Source organism: Acomys minous (assembly GCF_964271855.1).
Source record: "Acomys minous genome assembly, chromosome: 6".
Classification (NCBI taxonomy): Eukaryota; Metazoa; Chordata; class Mammalia; order Rodentia; family Muridae; genus Acomys; species Acomys minous.
The window spans coordinates 72,387,841-72,408,084 of NC_140487.1; the positions used below are offsets into that span (position 1 = coordinate 72,387,841).

Consider the following 20,244-nt stretch of genomic DNA (forward strand, 5'->3'; position numbering starts at 1 on the left):
CCCGTGGTCTGCAGGGGGCACCCGGAGGCCTCTGCGCCGGCCCGTCGGGAGCGCGCGTGTCGGGAGCGCGCAGGGGCCGGAAGGGGCGGGAGGTAGGATGTGTTCAGGATTCGCAGTTCTGAATCTCCGGAAGCCGCGACGCCGTGCGGACCTCTCCGGTTGCGGGCCTGTCCCCAGGCCGCGGCTCTGCGCCCTCTGCGGGTGGGAGGGAGCGGCGCGGCCAGCTCCCGGGTAGCGCACGAGGTCCCGGCTTGTGCCTTCTGGGTGAGATTTTCCAGGGATCCACCCGGCCTGACCCCACGGCACTGAGCTTCAGGGACCCTGCGGCGGGCAGCATCTGGCTGACGGCTCGATGAGGGTTTTAGTAACCAATCACTGTAGAGCTGAGAAGTTTGTTGTCAGAAGTGACAGAGGTTGTCGTGGATTGTTTGGGGTGCAGAGGAAAAGGAGACCAGAGTCGCCTTTCTTCCTTCCTCTTGGGGTGCAGAGGTGACAGGAAAGCATTTCTTGTAGGCCCAGCTCCCTGTGTGGGACACAGAGCTTTGTCTGCAGGCCGCATTGTCCTAGCTGCTGCTCTTCCCTCATTTGACACACTACACATAGCTTGGCCTTCTGGGCTCTGTTCACCTCAGGGTCACCTCACGCCTGCCCTACACTGAACAGTAATTATTGCTGATACCCGAAAAAGCTTTGACTTACAGAAGAATCTACTGACTTGGTTCCTCCTTGCAGGCATCAAAGATCGGCGCCCACTGGGGACACAGAAGCCTGGTGTGACAAGAGGATGTGAGATTTGGTCCCATGCCAGAGAAGCAAGTCACTGAATGTGGAGAACTGTAGCCATGGAAACCCTAAAATCTGAGACCAAGAAGAGGGTCCTCCCCGCATGGATGACAGCCCCTGTGAATGAGAGAAAGGTGGTGCCAGTGAAGGCACCCAAGACGAGGAGGAAGATGGCGGCTGTGCGTGTTGGGGCAGCGACAAGGTGGGACAGCCTGGGTCAGGGGTCTTCTTAGTAGCTGTCCTGGCTTGAGTGGGCCGGGCAGTGAGGTGGGTGGCATCCTGACAGCAGTGCCTTGAGGTCTCAGCTGTCCCCTCACAGAGAAACACCATGTGAGCCTCTGTGCTGGTGAGGTCCTGCCATATAGCCGTTGGCACAGTGAGCGCTGTATACAAACCATGCCCTCAGGAGCCGGTTGTCCAAAGTGCTAGGCTCCTCACAGGGGACAAAAACCATAAGAACGCAAGATCAGTGAGTCTGAAATCTAGACACCTGAGTGTCGAACTGCATTTCCGGTGGACAGAGCTTTGTGGACAGTCAGTCAAGAAGTCTGACGCTGTGGATGGGTTAGGTGAACGCTGGTAATCAGGGCTAGGAGTGTTTTGGGTTGCCATTATCAAGCAGGAGGGGGGAACCCTGCCATCATCCCCTTCCCGTTCCCAGTTCTTTGTGAGGGAATCCATGGAGGGTGGGTGGTCCTGTGCCCTGTCCCTGGGGGACCCTGACCCCCTGTGGGGAAGAACAGGGTAGGGGGTACCTCCTTTTCCTACCTCCTCGTGAGTCCCTTTGTCCTCTGCTGTAGCTTTGCGTCTGTCTTTCAGAGCCGCCCCCATGAACACCGTGTACTGCATGAATGAAGCTGAAATGGTAGACGTGGCCCTGGGGATCCTGATTGAGGTAACACCGGCCTGCATCTTCTGCCCCTGCGGCTGGCGATGATTCATGGGTAGAAGCAAGCACAGGAAGCCGGGTGTGGTGGCGCACGCCTTTAATCCCAGCACTCAGGAGGCAGAGGCAGGTGGATCGCTGTGAGTTTGAGGCGAGCCTCAGCTACAAAGTGAGTCCAGGACAGCCAAGGCTACACAGAGAAACCCTAATCCCTGTCTTGAAAAAAAAAAAGCAAGCATAGGTCCATGCTCCTGGCAAGAGAGGCGTTCTTAGGCTGCCTCAGGATCCCACTTCTTCCTCTTGCTCGCTCCTCTCAGCCATGTTCCCCGTGTGAGCTTTGGAGACTAGGGGGGTGTGGGGAGTGAGGGAGAGCAGGCTCCGGGGGTAACTATACTGATATGTATGTGGGGGCACAGTGCTCATGGGAAGGCTACTCGTTGAGAAAGGGAGTGCTCCCCTCCTCAGCAGAAGGCTGCGGAAGTTTCCTGGCTTCCTGAAGGCGTAAGAGCGGCACTGCCGTGGAGTCGCAGAGAACTCTCAGTTTCCATGTGCTTTAAGGCAGCGTCGCATCTTCTCAGTGCTCATGGTGACCCAGGCTGAGGTGATATGACTCACTGCTATCCCCGGGAAACTGAGGCTCTGCGGCCAGCTAGTCGTGGGGCTCAGCTAGGCCTTGAAGCACGTTTTGTAGCCTGGGGCTCCTGGTGTTTTTTTGTTTTGGTTTTTGTTTTTATTTATTTATTTTTTTTAATGAGACATGGTCTCTCTGTGTAGCCTTGGCTGTCCTGGTCTCGCTTTGTAGACCAGGCTGGCCTCGAACTCACAGCAATCCACCTGCCTCTGCCTCCCGAGTGCTGGCATTAAAGGCGTGCGCCACCACGGCCGGCCTCCTGGTGTTCTTGTGCCTTGCCATTCCAGCCATGTTTTTCAGTTGGGTCCCTTTTCCTTCTGCTCAGCCCTTCCTCCTCATGCCTAGGCCTGACGCTGTCACCAGCAAGGCCTGATCCTGAGGTGTGGGGTGAAGAAAGTGTGAGTGCCCATGAGGCGGGGCGGGGAGAGCCCTGCCTGGTCACATGCTGTGCTGGCTTTGCGGTTGGCTCAGAGGATGTTCACAGTGTTGTCAGACAAACTGGTGCCTCAGGGAAACAAGCTGCTGGCTTTGAAACTGCCGTTTCTTCTGCTCTGCAGGGTCGAAAACAGGAAAAGCCCAGGGAACAGCCGTCTCTGGTGGCCGCTGATAAGCTGCAGCTCTCCGCCCCCTGCTCCGCGTCCCCTCACACCAGTTCCCCTGGGAGCAGCAGTGAGGAAGAGGACAGTGGGGACAGCTCGCCTGCCCTAGGCCTCAGCTCTCCCCAGGAGCCAGAAGCTTCCAACCCTCCCCATAGCAGAAGTCCAAAGGAGGAAAAAGAGGAAGACGATGCCTTAAAGTATGTCAGGGAGATATTTTTCAGTTAGTTTGAACTGTTCACTGTTTCTGCAGAGAACTGCCGCCGCCACCCACAAAAACCAGGCTTTGCCCTCAACTTCCAGGCCCAGGAGGCTTTCACGGTTCTTGGGGGGCTTTTCTGACTTGGTGGGGGGAGGCATTGCAGGATGCAGGACTGTATCACATTAGAGTCTTATCCTGTCCTGCCCTCTGGAATCCCAACCCTGTGTTTTACTCAGGTACCAGTAAAAATGTCTTGGGCCCACTTGCTGGAAGCAAAGATAAATACAGTGGCTGAGAACACTGGAATTCGAGTTAGGCAGCCAGGTCTCACCTGAAAGAGGGGCCTATGTACAGTCTGTATCACGACACACTTCAGCTTCCTCCCCTCCAACCAACCAGGCTGGCAGCTGCCCACAGCTCCCCGCCAGTCTAGGAACAGGGTGCTCCATCAGACTGGTGAGCCACACAGGCCCTGCCCACCACCTGTCACCTTTCTTCCACCTGGGGCCGCCACCTTGGTCCCTGTACAGCCCGTAAGGGAGAGTAGGACAGGAGACGCTGAGGACAAAAGGTGACACCAGAGTCGATGTTTCTTTGTATTCACTGGCTTTTGATGAGCACAGAACAAAGAACTCGTTGCAATGTGGGTTTTCTGTTATACAGACACTGAAAACTATGTGATGATGCCCCAGTGCAATAATAAGAGTGGCGCTTCCGCCTTTCCAGTTCTGGGTAAGGTGAGGGGATGTGTCGTGTGTTTTTGGTGACTACTCAGTCCTGTTCACCTTCAGTGCATCGGCACAGTTTGCATCTGCATCCTTGGGTTACAAGAATGGTTTGGCAGCTGATTCCCGTCCGGTGTCAGGTCCAGGGGCCCATTCAGGGGGACCCCGCAAAGCCAGCGAGGCTTTTCTTTGTGCCCTGTGCTTCATTCCTGGACCTTCAGGGCCAGAATTGTGGTGCGTGGCTCATCACTGGAGGGCCAGAAGCTTCCTGAGCCTCCCATTGGTCGCCATAACCATCCCAGAGCTCTAGCTTGGAAATCTGGCTCTGACCATCAGGCTCTCCCACCTTCCTGGGGCTATAGTGAGGATCGCTCAGGACAGTCGATTAAAGTGGGAATCCGTGTGCCGGTGAGCTAGCTACATGGCTTCAGAGTCCTCCAGAGTCATGAAGAAAAGACCGTTTGACAGGAAGAAGCTGCAGGTGCCCCAGCCATCCAAGCTGCCTCTGTGCTCCTTGACACCACAGCCCTTCTGCTCAGTGGGGGGCAGGGTGGGGGAGGGGGGCTCCATCTTCCTGAGCTTGAGATCAACATAAGCTATAAAGCAAGGCGGCTGCGAGGACCCGCCCAGCCACAGGTTCTCTGGCTCCTTGGAGCACAGCTGGAGCTGACCCCTTGTGGTCCTCCCATGAGCCTTTAGACTGAAATAACTGTTCTCTCGTCCTTCTTATTCCGTGGAGGGAACAAAACTGTGGCCATAAGCAAGAAGATGAGTAAGGCCTGGGCCAGGCACAGGGCTAGAAAGCCAGGCCCCAAGAAGGAGAGCCTGAGCCACTTCCACACGTAGGAGAGGAAGAGGCTCAGTCCGCTGGCCAACAGGACGGAGGATGCCGCCAGGAAGCCCACAGCTAGCTGCCACTCTCCCTCATCACTGTTGCACTGGGCAAGGAGGAGAGGCAGAGGGACAAAGATTGTGAGGACCAGGGCCCCGTACACAGCGAGCCTGGCCAGGGCTAGGCCAACCTGAGGGATGCCCAGCACCTCCAGCTCAGGGAAGTTGTAACACTCTAGGGCGCCCATGTCCTCCTTCCACAGACAGAAGTTGTAGAAGCCGATCTTCAGGTCAGGTAGGTCAGCGAGGTTGCCAGCCTTCCAGAGGAGAGCGTAGAACATCAGGGAGAGGGCCACGGCCACGGCGATCATGATGCCCACGAAGGGCAGCCACTTGCCCCGCCAGGGCCTGGAGAGAACCATTTCTTCTGCGGTTGCAGAGGGACCTGGAAAAGGTCACAGCAGTGAGTATCCCGCCCTTCCCTCGTCCCTTCGTGCTTACAGGCTCCTGTTTGTTCTGTCCTCACCCAGACAGGAAGTCCCAGGTCACAGCCTGGTCCCACTCACACATCCTCTGTGGCCCGCCGGTTTGAGGTCAGAAAGAACTGTCTTTCCCAGGCAGCTGGGAGAGCCTGAAGTGGCCTGAGCCAGAACCCTCACTCAGGTTAACGGTGTTCCCGAGGCGTGGGTACCACAAGCCATAGGGAGGGCTGTGAGGAAGTAGCTCAGATCCTCCAAGGGGTGGGTGTGGAGTTGGGGGGAGGGGCCTGGGCAAGCCTGCAGTTAGTTGGAGCTGCAGCTGGAGGAAACTTTCACCTTGCTGCTGGCAGCTACTTGGGGAACTGGGGGAAAAAAACAAAAACCAAAACAACAACAACAACAAAAAAACCTCCCCAACCAGGCTATATGTCAGTCAAATCGGTGTCTGGGTGTGCACGGTCAGCAAAGCTCCATGGCTCGGTTGGTTGGATGTGAGCCTGGGTAGAAGATCAGTGGCCTGTGTCTCCTGCTCTATTTTGGGAACTGAATCTCTCCTGTGATGAAATCACACCATGTACACTGTTGATTTTATAACATGCCTGTCTGCCCCCATAACAACATTAATCTATTTTAGGAAATTCAGGAAATATTTCTTAAAGGAAAAAATTTAAATAAGCCTTTATCTTACCACCCTGGTAAAACCACTGTTCATATTCCCACAAATATTTTTCCTATGTGACCACTTTTTTAAGACATACTGGTAAATACAATGATTTTCACCGACTGTTGTGGCCATTTCTCATAGTTCTTGGAATATTCTTCAGAACTTGGCTAGTGGTTACACAATGTTTAATTCCTAGGTTGAGTGTGGCCACACACACCTTTAATCCCAGCACTCAGAGGCAGAAGCAGGTGGATCTCAGAGTTTGAGGCCAGCCTGGTCTACAGCATGAGTTCCAGGACAACCAGAGCCATGTAGAGAGACCCTGTCTCAAAAAAACCCAAAACCAAACATACATACATACACACGCATGCACACATTGAAGTCAAACTGTTTGTCTCGCTGTCTTAGTGATCCTACTATACGTTGCCAGATGGATCCACAGAAACTTTGCTAATGCCATCTCGTTAGATGTACACAGAAGTGTCTATTTTACTACACGCATTATTTTTGTTATGTTTGTATTCAGAAGGAATTTCCCAGTTGCCTCTAAAGCAGTAGTAGTCTGCATGCTGGCTTCTATATGAATATTTTCTACTCAGGAATAAAACAAGTATTTACACCAGGAGTGACTAGGAATGCAGAGTTGGCAACCTTGTGAGACACAAGCACCAAGGCCCAGATGGGCCTAATCCATAGAGCTAGGTACAGCCCAGCATTGGTAGCTCCACACCACAGACCCTGTAGATCAGCTCCTCTCACACAATGGAGGAGAGACTTTGGTCTCTGTCTGTGTATCACATTGGTTTTACAAGAACACAAAGGAATTAAGAGAGAAAGAATACTTTCGGTCTTAAAGGGGTGGGGTGGGGGAATTGGGAGGGAGGAGGGACTTTTTCAAAGGCCCTGAATAGATGGTCCAGTGGAGATTCATTGGGCAGTTTTAGCAGCCACCTGGCAGTAGACAGGTACAGTTAGAACCCTGACGTCTGAACCCACACTCTACCTATACCATCCAGCTGCAGAGCAGCCTGTCAAGTTCCTGGCTCTCATGGTGGCTTCCCCTCCAAAGAAGGCCAGCAGGGACATCTCAGAAGCAGCTGAAGGCCCATAGGGGTAGGGCCAGGGGATGCCTTGTTTGAATGTACTAGGAATTCTTGAAGCAGTGATGCTCAGTACAGAAGGATTCGTCAAGACTGTAAAAGGCAGCTCCAGTCCCTGTCCCTGAGCTCGAAGGATGAAATTTGGATGCATGTAGCCATGATATGGACAAATTCCCAACATCTTTTGAATGGTTTTGCCCACTTAGCGAAGTTTTGCGAAGTCTGTATGTGTGTTTTCAGAGTGGTTAGGTACTTCAGGATGTTGCATGGATTTCTGGGTGTGGGACCCCTGTTTATCCAGAGATGCTGTAGGAAATAAGGCTTGCCCAGCCTGCCCTGCCCAGGAAACAGGCAGGATGTGAACCGGGAGGCTCCTGTTTGAATCGTGTGTCTAGGTTAAACAACACTACCCTTCAAGCTCTGTCAGGCAGTGAACTAGGCTTCCCAGAGGAGGCTATGGCCACCGCAGCACAGCCTCTGGCAGGTACCAGGAGCCTTTGTTTGTGGCTTCGTGTCTTCTCAACTGACCCACTGAAGGTTTTGGTGGCTCAGTGTTTTGTTTTGCTGGTTCTGAAATAAGAACAAGTTGGGCCTCACACCCCATGACCCTCTTGCCCTCTCTTCTGAAACACTGTGATTATGGGCATGTACCACCACACCTGACATTCCAAGCGTTTGCAGTGGAGAGTGAGAAACTGGAGGAACGGGAGCAAGCGCCGGGCATGTGGAGGAGGCCTGTTCCGACTTTGCTCTGCCCTCAAAGGGAGGGTATGCCTGGCACTTGAGCTTCTCTACTGTCTGGAATGTCCTAGAACTTGAATTTTACTGGGGTTCAGGTCTGTTTGTCCCCCTGCACTTGCTTCCCTGTGGTCGAGCCTCTTTCCAACTCCCTTGAGTGGGCCAGAAGCTGGAATGTATAGGATGCAGCATTCCTGAGGGACAGCCTTCATCTCTTTTATCCTGGTAGGGTTGGTTGGTTGGTTGTTTGTTTTTAATGAAAATGGCCTGTGCCACCCTCAGGTTTACACTGTGTGTGTTACACCTCAGCAAGAGGGCAGAGCATCCTTAGCGTTCCTGCCTCTGGCTCTGGCTTCCTGCTGGGAATGTAGACTTCCGAGGCTGGTGCCCAGCCCCCACCCCTTCGCTCCCTCGCCACACAGCACCTTTACATTTCGTTGGAGACCCATGATGTTCTTCTAGCTCCTTCCCTGTGCTCTTGTTTTTCTCACAGCCCTGGCAACCCCATCCTCAGCACGGAAGGGCCCTGGTTTCCTGTAACAGAAGCCAGAGCTTCCTTCAAAGGGCAAGGTGCTCTAGAGACTGCTGAGTCACGTCTACCACCTTTAGACAACCTCTTCCTGTAGAGGAATGCGTGCCGGTTTCAGAAACCTATCAAACGTCAGAGTGTGGAGGAAGATTACAAGGCGTCTATAACTCTGGGCAAAGAGACCAGTTAGCTGGTCTCCTCTCTGCTCGGCAGTCAGGATCACAGCCGCCTGTGTCGTTGTAGCATACATGTCTTGTTCTGTCCTGCCAATTATTTCCCATGGTGTTTAAGGGCTTCCTGGAGCTGTTAAAGCTAGTCTTTTTAAAAAAAAATAATTTATTCTTTATCATTTACCTCATAAGCTTGCAGATAATGCTATGTGAAATGTTTGAGACTAGATTTATCCTTCTAGCAGCTTAATTTAAAAGACTGTACACTTTTTAAAATCTGTGTGTGGGCCATAGCACATGTGTGAGGGAGAGAGGGCAGGTGGCAAGAGTCAGCTCTTTCCTTCCACCGTGTGGATGCAGAGAGTAGAACTTGCCAGCCTTGGCAATTATCTCTTTATCCACTGAGCTCCAGCTTAACTTCTTAATCCCACTTTATTTTTGAGATGAGGTCACTACACTGCCCAGGCTGGTCTTGAGCACTGGGGGAAAGCAAGCCTCCTCAGCAGCTGTGGTAGAGGCATGAGCTGCTTGCTGGCAAATGCCTGCCTTACCTCATCCTCTCAAGTGTTGGATATTCTCGAATCATCTACTCCTGGATATTGATGAGTCACTGCTACTCAATGCTTCCTTCCCAGACAGTAAAGTTAGCATTCTCATGTGTAGTGACCACTTGTCTCCTGTGGAGCTCTTTTGCTTTTTTTTTTTTTTTTCTCTCTTTTGCTTTTTAACAACAACTTTCTGAATGTGTGCAAGGCCTTAGCTTTGATCCCAACACTGCTGAAAAAGAGCCATCCTGGGTTTTAATTTTCTGGTCCATGTGAGTGCTCTGCAGGCTTTTTTTTGTCACTGTGCCACCATAAGGCAGAGTCATCCTGTTACAGCAGCCCCCAGCACTGAGCCCTGAGGGCCACAGCGTGAGAACAGCCTCAGGAGGCTGTGATTTCTGCCTGATTTCCTAGCTTTGGAACTAGCAAGAGGAGGTTGAGATTGAGTTTGTTTTGTTTGTTTAAGCAGTTCTAGAATTATCCCTGTGGAGAATGGGGCTGAAAGGGGCATGACCACTTAATAATTTCACTCTTAGTTTCTTGTCAGAATCATTTTAAAGGGGAGAGAGAGAGAGAGAGAGAGAGAGAGAGAGAGAGAGAGAGAGAGAGAGAGAGAGAGAGAGAGAGAGCGCTCAGATCTCTGAAGACTGTTTCAAAAACCCTCCGGATTCCTGAGGGTTGATGACAGCGTCTCTCCAGCCCTGGGAACCTACACACAGCAGTTAGCTATGAGAAATGAGTGAAGTAGCGAACTTCTCAACAGCATAGCTTTGTAGTCACAGCTCTTACGACGAGCTGCCTTCCGCCTGTGAGGAACGCTGGAGAAGGATGGAGTGAGCAGTGAGACAGTTGCCTTGGACACTCGCTTTCTACTTAGGATGGCTGAGGCACCACTTGCTCTGAGCTGAAGATTCAGAATGAAATTCCAGACCGCTCACAGTGCCTGTTGCTCCCTGCCACAGGGAAGGTGTATAGCATCAACTCCATGCCTAGCTCCACCTGGTACCTGTTTCCATCACTGTAAACATGGCGGCCTCTCCTGGTCACACGCTTACTTATAACTTTGTCTGCCACTAGCCCTCCTCACTGCTCTAGCTTGCATGTTCTAATCCCACATTTGAGAGCCCCGTGAACGCCTTTTTCTCTTCTTTGTCTTATACAGAAACAAACAAGCAACTTTCACAGATCCTTCCTCAGTTCCTCATGGAACTCAGGCCTAGATTTCAGAGAGCAGGGCTCACTAGCTTCCCCCACTCCCCAGACTCCACATGAATGCCTGGGTCCCTAACTCCGTCCCCGTGAACTTGATCTTCTCCCTCTAGGCTAACCTCACAGGACAACCCTATGCTGTTTCTGGCTTTTCTGGGTTTTGGTTTGGTTTGGTTTGGTTTGGCATCACCTCTTCCACCACCTGTGAGATCGCAGCCCATTCATTTCAAAAATCTTTACTGTGCAGACAGGAATAAAGTTTATGTCGACTAAGTCCCCAGAGTCGGCATACTCTCTCCAGCAGTATGCCCACTAGATAGCTAACATTTGGTCCCTTTATTGGTAAACAGTGTCGTGTTCTCTGCCTGGCGGGTGCTCATGTGGCCTGAGCAAGCTTCCAAGTAGGGTGAAGGACCTCTGCTACTCAGGAGCTCTCTTTCCTTGGGCAGCATTAAAAATATTTTGGCCTTCTCTCTGTTTCCTCAGCACCAAGACACTCCATACGTCACTACACACCCTACCTCTCAGACTTCTAGAACTCTGGCTGTCTTCTCCCTCAGTCACCACAGTGGCTTCTCTGGTATTTTCTGGAAACTTAAGGCAAGCTCAGGACTTTTGTCACTGTCACCCGACCCCTTCAGGGCTCTGCTCAAATGTCTGCCTGTCTGTAGGGACACAGTCCTTGGTTAGCACTCTGGGAACTACACATCCTCTTCTCCCATGAGCCCAGCCTAGCTCTCATCCATCCTCGTCAGCACGCATGGCCCCTGACATAAACTCGTCACCCCAGCTGAACCTGACCCCAGGGGAGCAAAGACTTTTCTCTGTTGTTCGGTTTGCTTGCCTTGTGTTGTTCTGGTGTGTGGTTCCTGCTTGTGTAAGTACACATTTATGTGTGTGGTTCCTGCTTGTGTAAGTACACATTTATGTGTGTGTTCCTGCATGTGTAAGTACACATTTATGTGTGTGTTCCTGCGTGTGTAAGTACACATTTATGTGTGTGTTCCTGCGTGTGTAAGTACACATTTATGTGTGGAAGCCTGAGGGCAGCTTGGTGTGTCCTCCTTTCCTTAGGAATGCCATCTACTTTATTTTTGGGGACAGGGTCTTTCATTGACCCAGACACCACCCATTAGGTGAGGCTGGCCGCCCAGTAAGCCGCAGGGATCCATCTGTCTCTGCCACCCAAGTGCCAGGGTTACGAACACTGGCCACTGTGTGCTCGTGACTTTTTATGTGACTGCTGAGTATCAGACTCAGGTCCTCATGGCAAACAACAGCCAACTGTGCCATCCCTTACCCATGTTCAGCTATCTATCTATCTATCTATCTATCTATCTATCTATCTAATTTTTTTCTGTTCTGTCCTCAGCACCCAAGGGTGCTCATGGCATCTAGAACACACTCAGCATCCCCTTGATGTCAGGATTGGTTGACTGGATGTCAGTGGCAACGCACGTGACTTCTCATAAGCTCCTTCCTCTTTCATCTTCTTGACTGGTTCCACTGTCCTCTGGCTCAGCTAAAACATTCTTCCCACAACCAACTCAAGTCCCTTTCCTGTCGCTCCTTCCTGGCTCGGCATGGGGCTGTGGGGGATTGAGTTAGTGTTCCCATGAATGGACCAGTACCGGGCACATGCTAAGTACACACGTGTACTATGATCCTGAGGCTAAAGCAGTGATTTTGAGGGAGAAGGGGAAACAGAGGCAAGAGTTAGGTGGAGGCAGAGGGTGCAGTGTGTAGTGAGTAGTGAGTGAAGGCGGAACAAAGGTGCCCATTCCCTTGTCTGAGGGAGTCACTGGCTTTGGCTAAAGTTGTTTAAGATTACCATTTGTTGCTTAGGTGTGGCTCTCACAGGAATAAAAAGGAAGGAGAATGGGAAATATGTTGTGTTTCCTTTGGCAGAAATATGAGCTCGTGTCCTAATTTTTCAAAAATGGGCTAGGGCAGTGTTGTTGCTTGGGTGTGTTTAGTTGTGTAGGTGGCCTCTATGGAATGCTGTAATATTTGGTTTCATGATCAGTCTGCCGTATAAATAAAAATAGCTTGGCCAGCAGAGATAGGACTATACCAGGAGACCGTGACAGAAAGCCAGAAACATGGTCTAGGCTAAGACACAGACAGTAAGCCACTGAAGTAACTGTCTAAATGGCTCCTTTAATATTAACTTATTTGTTCCACTGTTTTGCTGCTTATTAGCATTGGGTAAAAGATAACCCAGCAGGGAACAAAGGTTACAGAAACTTTGGAGACAACAAAACAAAACAAAACAACCCAAAAACCCCACAAACAAACAAACAAAACCAAAACCATCCTTAAAAATGAGCCCCCATCTCCATCGCTGTGTATTGGGAGGCCTCAGGCTGAGGGGCAGCAACTCATGGGCTGAGGACCAGGCTTCCCAGGACCTGGTTCTGATTCTTGAGTTCTGCCACTCTTCCCTGCAAGTCTGAGGAGATGAATTCTCTCCTCAGGCTAGGATTTCATCTCTTGACCCCACTACTGATGTGTTTGGGGGGGTCCCTGAGCCAGGGGCCCTGAAAATCAGACCATGGGACAAACAAGATGCTTCCCCTCCCCCCCAAAGCTTGTGCTCTATTTGCAAGACATACACTACATAGACTTTTAAGGAGATAATTTTGAAAATCTTTGGGAAGGAAATAAACAGGGCAAAGCGAAGGGGAGAGAAGCTGGAAGGAATATGTGATGGTTCCATATTAAAGGGCTGGGGAGAGCTGTATGTGCCACAGATGTCAGGTTTGAGGGCAGAGATAGCTTTCCATTAACCAGCTAATGTTAAAATGGCTGATTATTAACAAGCCAAAAAAAGGAAAAGAAAACAAAACTCCAAACTATTTCAGGACATCATCTCATGCCATATGCCCAAATGAACTTCACATGGACTCAGAATGAACCAGTGTAAAATAAAATCTAGGAATAATAAACTTTGATTTATGAATGAGAAAGCAGATCCTGAACCTAAAAGAAAACCAAAACTACAAGGAAAATTACTGACTTAGCTATTTTTTCTTAAAATGGAGATTTCTATGCATTAGCAAAACCAGTACAAAATTAAGTCAATGAACATGGAAAATATCTACAATAAATATGAGATGATTAAAACACTTAATATATGAAATATTCATACAAACATTAAGAAAAACACTGCACAGCATAAACATGGATGAGGGGATACAAATAATTTACAAAAGAATGAAAATAACATGAAAAAAATTCTATCTTTCCTAATGCCTCCAAGGTACACTTTTCTCTCTAAACACTGTAGCTAACACCCTCGGTGACTCTCCAAATGACAAGACTGGCTTTCTAATATGGTGACTCTGAATTTAGGGCTTGTTTATATTTTGACCCTAATAACCCACGTTTAGACCCATCCCAAAGCAGTATCAGGAACGGACCCCCTGATTTGTACACAGGGTGAGTCATCACACTATCAGGCATAAAGAGGGGTGGCAGCTTTGGTTCCCAGCATTTGAGGTCAATTATGGCGCATCAGGACAGTGAAGCAACTTTTGGGACGGCCAATACATAAGCCCGTGTGCTGGTACGTCATCTATAGAGAGACGCACGGGAGAGAGGGACGAGGGAATTAAAGTCCTAATGCTTGCTCACTATGGTGTTTCTGGGTGAAGTTTACATTAGGATATTGCCAGCATTATGTGCTGTTTGTGAACAGTGAGATTCATAAAAAACAGGCCACCGCAGCCTTAGAGAGTCAATAATGTGAGACTGAAATAAGAAGCTTAGAAAAGGAGATGTGTGACACTCTTTCAGGTGCTGAGTCTCAGAGCTGAGATTAGGAAGCCCGGGGAGGAAGAATATACTGAAAATGCACTTCACTTGTGCTGAAAAGAAAGACTCCTCTTTCCTCTTTGATTCTCCTCATTCCACAAGTTCTGTGATTTTACAGATAAAGAAGTGTAATGGAAGTTATTAATCAGCTCAAAAAAACTAAAAACAAAACCAAAGCACCTCAAGATCTGTTCCAAGGGACAACCTCCCCTCCCCCTGTCCCTATGAATTTGCTTTGGGGGTTAAAAAAAACAGTCTATAACTTAAGGTCTTAAAATAATGCTCCTTTATCCAAGAACACAGATCTTTCCTTTGTGTTTCCAAGCTTTGGTGTCAGTGTAGCTGGAGTGACTTGTTTTTCTTTGTCTGCCTCCTCCTGAGGAACAGTGTGTTCCAAAGCCACAGGTATTTTTTACTGCTTACAAGCTGCGCAAAGACCCGGCTGCTTGCAGCTAGCCAGAGTGTTTCTCTAAGCATCGACCAGTGTCACCTTCCTCGTTTTTTTGAGGCAGAGATACACAGAATGATGCTTAAGAGCATGAGGGCAGGACAGAGGTAAAGGCTTGAACACACCCCGGGGAGAGAGGAAGCCACAGACACAAGCAAGGCAAGCTTTCCCCCTGTACTGCCTTGCGAGAACGGAAAGTATGTGAGCCACAGCACCTCTGCCCCCGCCGTGGAACAGTGGGAAGGTACTTACGAAAACCAAGGCCAGAGCCCACGACTACTCATCAAAAAGGTGACACAGGAAATCAGCAGCGTCGGGGAGTGGATTCCCTCCTGGGCTGCTTTCTAATGTCAGGCTCCAGAAACCAGGGCAAAGGAGAGAGGCTGCAAGCCGACTCAGCTCAGCTGCGTCCCGCCTGTCTGCGTTCACTGCGGGGTTCAAGTAAACAGCCCTCTGAACTTTGGTACATTTGTGCTGACTGATGTCACTATCAGCTGATTTCACTTTCGTTTTTTAACTTGTCCGTGTCTTATGACTTTTCAGAAATGAAGCGCGTAAACAACTCCTTGCTGCTCACGGGAACACATGACCCACACTTGGAGCCCGCAAACTACCTGAGCAGCGAGCCGGGGAGGAGGCGATCCTGATTGTACCACACTGTGACATCAGGGCTCCAGGGAATTGTAACTCTCAGATAAACTCGATCTAGAATCTTTCTAGGGAGGGGAACCTTAGCTCATGTGGCCAAGCTCCCAGCCAGTGCAAGCCCTAGAACCTGGGGGCCCTGTGCTCACTCCTTTGGAAGGCAGCTATGCCATGGACTCCCTTTTGAAAAACCAGCCTGTGATTTTTTTGACTGTTGGTCTGAATTGGAAACTTTGTCGTTAAACAAAGTTATGTCTGACAGTTATGGAACACCAGAAACACCGCGATCCCATTTAAAAGTAAAAGAGAAAGAGCCTTTTGGTTTGAGATCGCAGGGAGGAGGGACTATTGGCCTGAGTTTACAAACTGCCTCTTTTGCTCACGTGAATGCTGGAACTCTGGAACTGGTGAGCTTGGGAGAGTTGGTGATGCTTCCCAGGAACGCCAAAGCGTTGGCTTTCTCTCCCCTACAGGATGCCCTGTACCCAGCTAGAGTCAGCTCATCCTACGGGGGTCTCTCTGCCTCTGTCCTAGGTTAGAGTTCTTATTTTTCTGGACCAAAAGCTTTCTCTTTCTTGATTCTACTTTTAGTAGAATTAATTAATCTCTGGTGATTTCTTGAGAAATGAGGGACACCAAAGGTGTATGTTTTTCAAGTTTGCTAAACTGGTAATATCGTCATTTTATTCTTAAACTCGTTCAAAGTCGGATGGAGTCTTGCATTTTCGTTTCAACATGATTTTCCTATACAGCATTGAGACTGTGTTCCATGCTGTCTACTTTCCTATTGTTGTGGGGAAGTTTAAAGCTGGCCTCCTCCTCCATTGCTGTCCTTTCAGGTTTTTTGTTGTTGTTGTTTTTCTTTTAAAAAGGAAGTGCTGTTTTAGTGAGGTCTTGGGAAGGAAAAATTAAATGTTCAACTATTTTGTCATTTTTCAACTGGAAGTCTAAGTTGTCCCCCACCCGAAATTCCCTCTCTGTCTCTGTCTCTGTCTCTCTCTGTCTCTCTGTCTCTGTCTCTCTCTGTCTCTCTGTCTCTGTCTCTCTCTGTCTCTCTGTCTCTCTGTCTCTCTGTCTCTGTCTCTCTGTCTCTCTCTCTCTCTGCCTCCTATTGTGAAACAGTGTCTCCCCAGGTCTCTCCAGGTTCTGTGGCTCCTTCTTACTCTTTTGCCTTCATTCCAGCAGGGCTGGCTGGCTTGGTTGTTCAGTGACTCTCTCTGGTGATCCACCTGGTTCTGGCTGAGCCTATTGCTTTGGATAAGCAACTAACCCTTCTTCCTGCCAAAATCTCCAAAATCTGCATTGCCTTGAGCTTCCCCACGCCCTACCCAACAAGTTTTCTTGGGGAGAGTTTCAGAGCTCTTTGCTCTTATGTGTGCTTTCCTGGGACCTAAAGCCTGAGCTATTTCTGTGGAGCTGCTGCAGTTAGGGACAGTGGTTGCTTCTTGTGAATGGCATGGCGCTTCTCAGAGTACTGCAGCTGTGGTCTGGCCCTTTCAGCTTGACAGTCCATTCTCCACGCAGATCTCTACGCTATGGAGAAACTGGGCAAAGGTGACTGGCTCCAGTATGACTAACCTGCAATCCTGGGAAGAGCCTTTGTACTATGGTTGAGAAGTGGGTGTCTCTACCCTCCTAGTTACACCTGCTTGGAACAACTTGCCTCTGTAACTTGGAGAAGGAAGTCAAGGTAGCATACATACCTCCTTGCTAGTGTAATGAGGACTTAGTAACTTTTCTTGAATGTGTGTGTGTGTGTGTGTTTTGGCTTTTTGAGACAGGGTTTCTCTGTGTAGCCTTGGCTGTCCTGAACTCGCTTTGTAGACCAGGCTGGCCTCGAACTCACAGCGATCCACCTGCCTCTGCCTCCTGAGCCCTGGGATTAAAGGTGTGCTCCACCACGCCTGTCTTGACCGTGCATGTTTTAATGTTTACTTTGTGTGTGAGTGTTCACACACCACAGCAAGACGAAGTCAGGGGACAGCTTGCAGAAGTTGGCTCTCTCCTTCCGGGGACTCACATCAGGTCCTAAGACCGGGGGGGGGGGGGGGGGGGGGGGGGGGGGGGGACGGACACTTCCTTACATGCCCAGCTTCTCACTGGCCCTCAAATATGTTGTTAGGACTCTAGCAGAATTTTGGCAGAGCCATTGTTTCTGGCATGAATTCCGGAACAAAGGCACCTAGGCTTTGAAGCCGCCTTTTGTAAACAGTGATTGTCATCTGAGGCCCATGGGGTTGCTCTTCTGAAGGGTTCTCAGGGCCTTTTCATAACTTTGTCCTGTCACACCTGGCGAACAGGGAGTCTCGTAGGGCTGAGAACTGCTTAGGTCATGGTTCCTTCAGACAATTCCTAAGATCAGACAAGAGGTTTTGGCGTTCAGAAATTGACTTGCTAAAAGTGCCCTTTGTGTAACAATAAAGAGACTGCACAGAAGTTCAGTCCTGAGAGGCTACGCCCCCTGCTGACAAAACGCCTGGATTCACCCAGCAGTCTCTTCTCCTAACCATGGATGGATTGTCTCTCATAATTGAGAACACCAACATAGAACAACTTCTGGAGACTTTAGTTTTTCTAAAAATAATTTTAGCAGTTTTTTTAAAATTTAAAAACAGGGAAGAAAACTGTCCATTCTAGGAGTGGATCTCTGACTCCTTTTGATATTTCTGAAAAGAATTCCAGAAGTTTAGGTTGATAGCAAAACTGAAAGAAAAGTATCTATAATCCTGTCTCTCAGCGTCATCTTGGTTTTCTCTTATACTGACCTGTGGGTTTACAGATGTGAATTTGGTCAGTGACCCACTTTGAGTTAATTTTTGTGGTGTGAGGTCTGTGTCTGGATTCCGTTTTGTTGTTGTTTTGTTTGTATATGGGTGCGCGTTCTAGCACCACTGTTGAAAGGACAGTCTCCGCTCTGGTGCAGTGCTATGACTCTCTCTCCAGAAGTTTTCCTGGGATATTTTGTCCCACTGGTCTGTTGATTCTTTTGCCAGTATTGATCACTCTAGCTTTAGAGAAAGTCTCTGAGTCACTTAATGTCAGTTCCCTGACTTGGATCTCTCACAATAGTGTGTTGTCTGCTTCCATATAAACGTCAGATCCAGCTCATCGCTGTCCACAAAGTTCTGAGGCTGATGGCGATGTGATGACAATGTCTTCACAACTCTGGGCCTTCTTATACACGAACATAAAATATGGCTCCATTTATTTAATTCCCTGATCTTTCCAAGTTTTTAAATTTTTTTCTTTGTGTATATTTTTAATATTTTATTAGATTTGCACCTAAGAACGTTATTGTTTTGTGTTAATGGGCTTGTGATTTTTACCTTCAAACTCTAAATGTTCATTGATGGAGTACTTGTGGAGATTTACTTTTGTATATTAGCTGATTAGCTGTTAATCAGTTTCTATTGCTTTGGCACCCTACCCACATACCTAGGCTATATAGCTATGCTCTTTTCTGACTAGCTCATAATTTAAAACAACCCATTAGACTAATCTATATTTTGCTACATGGCTGGTTACCTCTGTTCAGGTACCATGCATTCATCCTTTTCATATCTTGCCAGCTGAATCTCAAGTGTTTGGTTCTATCCCAGAATCCTTTCTGTCCATCGGATGTCCCACCCCCTATTTTCTGCCTAAGCCATAGGCAATCAGATTATTTACAGGTGAAGTTTTCATACAGACACAAGGGATTCCTTTTATACTATACCTTGAAAATTTAAAGTTAAACATTAAAACATGACGAGCAGAGTATAAAAATGGCCTACATATAGTTTGTACTCTACATATCAAATATTTATAGCAAGTAAGACGCAAAGGGAGGGTTATCAGGTGGCTCAGTGGGTATAGGCACTTGCTGCCAAGGCTGGCCACCGGAGTTCCATCCCTGTACCCACATGGTAGGAGAATGGGTTTCAGCAAATTGTCCTCTGACTTTCACATGTTTGACATGGCATCCATAAGCAAACAGCACATGAGCACACACACATCCCCCCTCTCACAGAAGTAAATGATGTAATAAGACCTCTTAGAAAATATCTGAAGCCATGGTGATCCTTGTGGCCTGCGCTGCCTCTGAGGGCCATGTCTGAGTCCATGCTCCTACGATGGCAGAGGGCCATGTTGATGTCCGTGGTCCGTACTGCCACCAGAGATCATGCTGAGGCCCATGGCTCATACTGACACCAGAGACCATGTAGATGTCCATGATCCATACTCCTGCAGGCTTTAAAGGGCAAGGAAGCTACTTTTGTCACGGTATTGATGACTGCAGACTCACAGCTGAGAAGAGGGACATAGGCTCCTGTGACAATCCCTAGCCCCTGCTGTCAAAAGTAACAGCCTAGACAGAAAGCCACCAAAGAGATTTCTTAAAAATTGTGATAAGGAGCCAGGCATTGGTGGCACACACCTTTAATCCCACCACTCGGGAGGCAGAGGCAGGTGGATCATTGTGAGTTCAAGGCCAGCCTGACCTACAAATTGAGTCCAGGACAGCCAAGGCTACACAGAGAGACCCTGTTTCAAAAAACAAAAACAAAACAAAAAAAATTGTGATAGGATGCTTCAATGTAGCTCTTCACAATTGATGACTTCTGGCAGGGGTGTAAGTGGGAAAAGGCTCAGTTTTCTTAAAGGAGCTAGTTACTGTTGCGGTTAATTTATCAATATGACCTAATGTTTATTATCAGGCCTATAATTATTATTATGGCGGTATTTTCTAACCCACTAACGATCAATGAAGACACAGACACCAGTTATATTTTAAAATAGCCTTAGTTAACCTGGGGCAGGGCAGATATTAATCCCCTAAACTACTTCCCATAGTGGGGCAGGTATCCCACACCTTGCCCCCATCCCATGCCATCTGCTTCTAATAATTTCTATTGAGCTACCTCCCATCCATAATCCCAAATACTTGCTAATGTTCTTCATCTGGGCCAAGTCTCCATCCATGCTGCCCATGTGCTTCTCCTCCTCCTAACCCATGGCACACCTCCTTCTTCCTCCTCTCTTCTCCTCTGGTCTTTCCTCCTCCCAAGATTCTCTCTGTCTCCCAAAGCCTGGGAACCTTAGCCACACCTATGCCATTTGCCCTGCCCAGGTGTGATGGCCTTTTATTGGTCAAACAGGTTAGGCTCTTAGGCAAGATACAGGTGGGGCACAGAGACAGCAAGCAGTAATTAGCATCAAAATAAATCAGACTAATCTCCAACAAGTCACCAGGAGTTTGACTGTGCT

The 20,244-nt window shown here is 48.9% G+C and overlaps 2 protein-coding genes across 4 annotated transcripts; one reads left to right on the top strand and one right to left on the bottom strand.

Annotated features, from left to right (window-relative positions):
• The first annotated feature begins 78 nt into the window (after positions 1-78).
• CYREN (cell cycle regulator of NHEJ) lies at positions 79-3,844 on the top strand. Of its 2 annotated transcripts, none has more exons than XM_084787041.1 (4): positions 79-264; positions 733-985; positions 1,584-1,678; positions 2,858-3,844. In XM_084787041.1, exons 3-4 carry the CDS (start codon positions 1,613-1,615, stop codon positions 3,122-3,124), a joined length of 333 nt encoding a protein of 110 aa, XP_084643167.1. In that variant the 5' UTR covers positions 79-264; positions 733-985; positions 1,584-1,612; the 3' UTR covers positions 3,125-3,844. The 2 variants fall into 2 exon arrangements, with proteins under 2 accessions (XP_084643167.1, XP_084643166.1); XM_084787040.1 differs by having other exon boundaries at positions 83-264; positions 1,603-1,678.
• TMEM140 (transmembrane protein 140) lies at positions 3,682-20,050 on the bottom strand. Of its 2 annotated transcripts, none has more exons than XM_084787039.1 (2): positions 19,922-20,050; positions 3,682-5,099 (listed from the first exon to the last, which is right to left on the bottom strand). In XM_084787039.1, exon 2 carries the CDS (start codon positions 5,074-5,076, stop codon positions 4,519-4,521), a length of 558 nt encoding a protein of 185 aa, XP_084643165.1. In that variant the 5' UTR covers positions 5,077-5,099; positions 19,922-20,050; the 3' UTR covers positions 3,682-4,518. The 2 variants fall into 2 exon arrangements, with proteins under 2 accessions (XP_084643165.1, XP_084643164.1); XM_084787038.1 differs by lacking the exon at positions 19,922-20,050 and adding an exon at positions 14,605-14,859.
• Between the last annotated feature and the right edge of the window lie 194 nt (positions 20,051-20,244).